The 6000-nt window shown below is 37.0% G+C and overlaps 1 protein-coding gene across 2 annotated transcripts in view; it reads right to left on the bottom strand.

The window, feature by feature from the left end:
* The window catches only part of LOC150093390 (cell adhesion molecule 1-like), a 598758-nt gene that overhangs the window by 312211 nt on the left and 280547 nt on the right, over positions 1 to 6000 (bottom strand). For both annotated transcript variants that reach the window (XM_090413685.1, XM_090413686.1), the window contains one exon: positions 1138 to 1298. In XM_090413685.1, the coding sequence (XP_090269811.1) occupies positions 1138 to 1150 (13 nt within the window). In that variant the 5' untranslated portion in view covers positions 1151 to 1298. The remainder of the gene's footprint in view (positions 1 to 1137; positions 1299 to 6000) is intronic.

Genomic DNA, 6000 nt, shown 5'->3' with positions numbered 1-6000 from the left:
ATTAAGAAAAAAAAACTAAGAAAAAAAAATCGAACGTCGTTTCTTATGAATAAGGATTTTAAGGAATTAAAAGACACAGATGAAGAAGCGTATGGGTTTGCTTCTCAGAACCTTTTTAAGGATGCAAAGGATCATTCTTCGTCGAAAAACAACGACGACTTCTCCCACGTGCCCACTCGGAGGGAGGCAGCTACGGTCGAAACGCTGAATATTCGTCTCTCGCACCAAATGATGTTCCCAGAGCAACTGCTGTGAAAAATTTGTTTTGTAACCTCTTTCTTAACTTCGTCGAAACGGGTTCGCTGTATGTTGATGACACAGAAGACTTAGCTTCTTTACATGAACGTAGAAATGAAAAGAGGCTCTGAGATGATGAAAACTTCAGACATTATAACATTCTCCATCACGTATGTCTGCGTGCATGCTTCCGATGCACGCTCATTGACTGTAAATGCAGAATTTGGAATCTGCTGGATGTACTTCTCCTTACTCCTCCGCCCCCCCCCCCCCACCTCCAACCTAAGTGGAAGTCGAACAACACGCGTTTCTGTATTTGCTTTGATACTAACAGCAAAAGTAGCTCACGGATAGCGTTCAAAGAGCTATTTATGGCAAATACACGCTGCTCTTTCTTAATGTGTTCGGTCGGACTGTTTTGTTTTATATCCTGGGATCAGCCAATGCGAAGTTGTTTCTGCGTAACAATATCTTCACACACACACACACACACACACACAGCTGTCACGGATGCGAGCGCTAATATACGACCTCCGTGCATCAAGGGAAGAATGGCGTTGCTATTACGTCTCATCGATGCAGACAATTGTCTCCTATTAACTTACTTTCGCTTTATACCTACCCGTCTCTCTCTCTCTCTCTCTCTCTCTCTCTCTCCCTTCCTCCCTGGGTTCTGAAGTCTTGATCTCAAATCAAATTCTCTTATTTTCATGTCATTCACTTGGAAATATCTAGGTTCGAATTCCCCCCTATCACGACAAAAATTATTCATAAAAGCATTTTCTACAGAAAATGGAGAAGCAGGTAGCAAACTCAGATGTTCCTTGCTTGGAAAGGACAAACTAACCGCTGAACACACACAGGTAATTGGCGATAACTTATATTAATTTTTAATCTTACCCTGTGTAAGCATGAATAACTGTCCACAACTAATCTGCTTGTATATAGAGGGCGTTGACTTCACATCAGTTGCCTTAGTATCCCATAATGCAAAATCATTAAGGGAAAAGGGTCACTAAACGGACCGGTTTCGAGTTTTGTTGAGGTCTCATCAGTGGAAGCTAGATCCAAGAAGATACGAAGGTTAAATCAAAACAGAAATCATATATTTTTGATATATATATATATATATATATAAGTAAAAAAGAGGCGTACATTATTATTAATAACTCTGGTGACTGATAATTGGGGATAATTTTCCGATTTGGTTAGAATAGATTTAAAATAAAATATAATTTCTTGTCAAGTATAATTAATATACGCTTTAACTAAGCGGGAAAACTATTTAAACTATTTACGAGGGTGGTCTGAAACGTTCTCGGCCTCGACCATAGATGGCAACACTATCGAGAAGATTTTCTTTCTCTACGTTGGTACATCTCTCATAAGCATCCATGTGAAATTGCAAGTCATTCTATCACATAGTTTGTTTTATACAGCTGTCTGAAGCAAAAGTGTTGCCTGTATCCCTTGAAATAAATAAAATTGAGTATCGTGCGGTTATAAAATTCTTCTCAATAGTAGGTTTAACGCCAAAAGAAATTCATTCGAAGTTCATAAAACTTTATGGGCACTCTTCTCCTTCGTTTTCGAAAATTAAGAAATGCACTGCCGAGTTTAAACGTGGCCGTACGTACCAGCTTTGAAGATGATCCACGGGAAGGACGTCCAAAAAGTGTAACAACACCAGAAATCATTGATCAGTGCATGATATGGTATTGGATGACCGGCGATTCGAAGTTCGTGAAATTGCTGAGACTACAGGCATTTCAAAAGAACGTGTAGGATATATTTTGCATGAAGAATTGCAAATCAAAAAGCTTTGCGGAAGTTGGGTGCTGCGCTTGCTCACAGCAGATGAAAAACGCACTCGCATGAAAATCTCTGAACAATGCTTGGATTTTAACAAGAATAAAACTGATTTCGTGTAGTTTAATTACTAAGGATGAGACTTGGATTCACCATTACACACCAGAATCCAAATAGCAGTCAGAACAGTGGACAGAAGCGCCAAAGAAGACAAAGTCAGTTCCATCAGCAGCAAATGTCATGGCATCTGTGTTTAGGGATGCTAAAGACATTTTATTTATTAATTATCTTGAAAAGGGTAAAACAATAACCAGGGAATATTTTCCCGATCTCTTAACCAGACTAGATGAAAAAATTTGTAAGAAAAGACTCGGTTTGCAGAAGAAAAACATCATCTTTCATCAGGACAATGCACCTGCCCACAAAGATGTTTTGGCAATCAGAAAATTAAGGGATCTGCACTATGAATTGTTGGAACATCCATCCTATTCCCCAGATTTGGCTCCCTCTGACTTCTGTCTCTTCCCGAAACTAAAACTCTTCCTCGCTGGTCAGCGTTTTTCTTTGTATCAAGAGGGATTGCAGCTGTAATGGGGTATTTTGCAGATCTTCCTGAGAACGACTACAGGGATGGGATAATGGCCGTGGAGCATCGCTGGAATAAACGTATTACTCTTAAGGGAGATTATGTTGAAAAATAAAAATAATTTTGAAATTATAAATTCGTTTTTTCATTGTTAGGCCGAGAACTTTTCAGACCACCCTCGTATAACACACACAAACTCTCTCTCTCTCCTCTCTCTTTCTTTTTCTCAATGCGAATCGAAGAAAGGCAATCCTTTTCACCACGACCAAATACACCGTTTGAGATTCAATACGGAAGTAATTATAAAGTGATAAAAGTCCTCTTATGTATTGTCATAAAGATCTTCATAACGATTTGAAAATGAAAATCACTTTTAATTATCCTTCTGCACACACACACACACACTCTCTCTTTCGGCACCTACGCAAGAATTCCAAATGTCTTTACCGGCATTTGAAATCGACAAAGAAATCATTTACGAGCGACCGGTTTTAAATGAACTCCCGTAGATCTTTTAATGAATGGCACTCGTGAGTTTGGGTAGAATAATAATGGAGTAATTATTTGTTGGGCTTCGAACACGGCAGATACAAGAAACGCCATGTTTGGAAATCCATAAGAGCTAAGATAATGTTTCCAAAATTATGAAAAATAAGACGAGATTCATCCCACGGTTGTGAATTTTAAAATGTTCGTAACACTTTAGTTTGTTGACTTAAAAAGTTGATAAATATTTTTTGATCTCTCTTCATCTTTCAGTTTCTATCTAAATATCGTGAATGTGAGTGAACACCGAAATCATAAAACACTAATAAAAGATAACTCTACCAACACGTTTTTATGTCTTTCATCTAGTGTAATACCAAAGCAACTCGTATAACGAAGTTAGTAATGACTTTGAGAATATATCTCGCAATTACCCCTACTTTGGGGTTTAAAATAAAAGATGGTAATTGGTAGAATCCATAATTTATAATTTTTAATTATTTTAGAGTGAGGCTTTAATTGCTAACCAAATTAACCAAATTCAAATTTATGAAGAGAAAAAGTTTAACGGCATCCACTGAAATGCTTGTCCCTTCAAATGTCAAACGTGAAATCATCTTCAACTGAATATGATTCATCATCATGAAGATCATCATCTTCAACTAAAGATGATGTAACAGGTTGGCATCTTTAGGCGACAAGGTTTATCCACTTGAAACTTGGAAGCATTTCGTTTATCAGATCGACAAACCACATATAGATATAATAATGGGTTTAGAAGAAGTCAAGTTATTTGACTGTAAAAGTCCGTTGGATCTAATACACAAAAGGAAGATGGAGTTAAATTTTTTACATTTTTACAAGTGCAAAAAAATTACAGTCTTTTACTAAATTTCTTTCACATTCTACTTTTCTATCTCTCCGTATTGGCTATATTTCCAAAGGAGATACTTCAGATAATAATAGATAAAAATACAAGAAAAATATTATCCTATCCTTCTCATCCATCTTGGACGGGTTGAATCCCCTCCTAATGAGGGGGTTACTGGCGTATTAATGCAGCCGGTTCCCAACTCATCTGCTGCATCTTCTAAGGACGATATTCATGACTGTATCCGTATGTGTGTTCACGGGCCGGTTTGTCTGCTTGCGGGATGAAAAACCCCAGATAAACTGGGGAGAAAAACCCTGCTGTCCATGCCCAAGACCGGCTAACTCGGCTATGACTAAGGAATATCCTTAAACTCCAGATCATCGACGGGAATCGAAGCTAGGACACACTCCATCCCCAGGCATATGGTTGCGAAGCGCATAGCCACTAGGTTAACCGCACCGACCAAAACATTATATATTTTTTAAAATCTGTAAGAGTAGTTTTTTATTTAAAGATTGTGCACGTGTGTGTGTGTGTGTGTGTGTGTGTGTGTGCGTGTGTGCGTGCGTGCGTGCGTGCAACTTATTGAAACGGATATTTCTTTACTTCACTTATCTTTCTTTAAGTTTCACAAATTTAAACCACTTCAATCCGAAGATGTTTTTATGTAGACAGCACGAGGTTGATAATGTTCTTTTATCCCATATGAATGTCGTAGAGATAGAGAGATAGATATATAGAGAGAGAGATGAGAGAGAAAGAAGAGAGACCTTTTAAACCACGATCCAGCAGTCATCGGTAAGTTTCTTTATTATGCATGCAAATAGATGAAAGCCTTCCAACATAAAATAGAAGAAACGAGAATCACCATGGACTGTCTTTATCAAAGTTTGAACGCAAAGTAAGGAAACAAACATAGAAGAGAACCAATCTATCGTCTTCTGTGAAGCCTTCTCTTAATTCTTCATATGGCAGATAGTAAAAAAAAAATATAAAAATAAGTGTCTGTGGAGTAATACAGCAAATGGTGCAAGCACAGAAGACCCACGTATGAAGGCGTAATTCTCATCTGCGAGTTGGGATAAAAATCTCTCCACTCTCTAAGAAATCTAGTAGAGATTAGCGCGCGCAACACAATTTATCCCTGCAAACACAAGTCTTGTACCTTTTTTTTTCCACACCATCCTCCAGTCGCACCAATGTGTCGGTTTAATCCGCAAACTCCGAGGAGTTTGCACAAAGAATTTTTTTTCAATGATGGACAGGAGATGTTAGAAGCTTTTCTTTAAGAACGATCAAAGAAAGATTTGCTATTACAATGACAACATCTTGAAGAGGTGTATCGCCATCGCGAGAGTGAACAGCCATTTCGAATTAAATTTATCCAGCAAAATATTGCTAGATTTTACTTGTTTTTCATCTACATCTCGTGCTTTCAAATATTGTTCGCAGAGGGCGCTAGTCACAAACGTACACATTGTTGTGAGTTGAATGTTTGAATAAACGAACTCCAAATAGTATGGTATTGTCATTTTAAAAACTTGTCACTGTTTGATTTATTGTTAAACATAAGTATTTCAAGATACCAAATAATTATTAATTTTTTTGGACTAATCTGGTGTTCAGTTTTTAGGCCCAATGGGTGTCAATTTATTGAAACATTTCAGATAAATAAAATATGTAAATATTCTTTAATATTTACTAACTTTTGAACAAAAGCAAAAACGCATCAAAGCAAATTAATATATCACTTATCTTAGAGTCTCTCAATTTGATATGCAAATGTTAAAAGAAATATAAAAATAAATATCATTTTGAGAAATCTCGCAAGATAGATAGTGAGAACTCCAAATTAATTTAAAAAAAAAACTACAGTTCATACTTTCAATTCTTTGCATTTATCCATTGAAATACATGTCGGATAAAATCACAGCATAGATACAATTGACGCATGCGCGTTATTCAAGCAGCCATTATGACTCAGAAATTTGAATTGCGTATCGTTCGA

Source organism: Typopeltis vanoorti, chromosome 24 (genome assembly GCF_054136105.1).
Source record: "Typopeltis vanoorti isolate ZY-2024b chromosome 24, IOZ_Tvanoo_1.0, whole genome shotgun sequence".
In the NCBI taxonomy this organism is placed as follows: Eukaryota; Metazoa; Arthropoda; class Arachnida; order Uropygi; family Thelyphonidae; genus Typopeltis; species Typopeltis vanoorti.
Note: the sequence above shows the minus strand (reverse complement) of the source record. Positions and strands in the feature narration are given on the sequence as shown.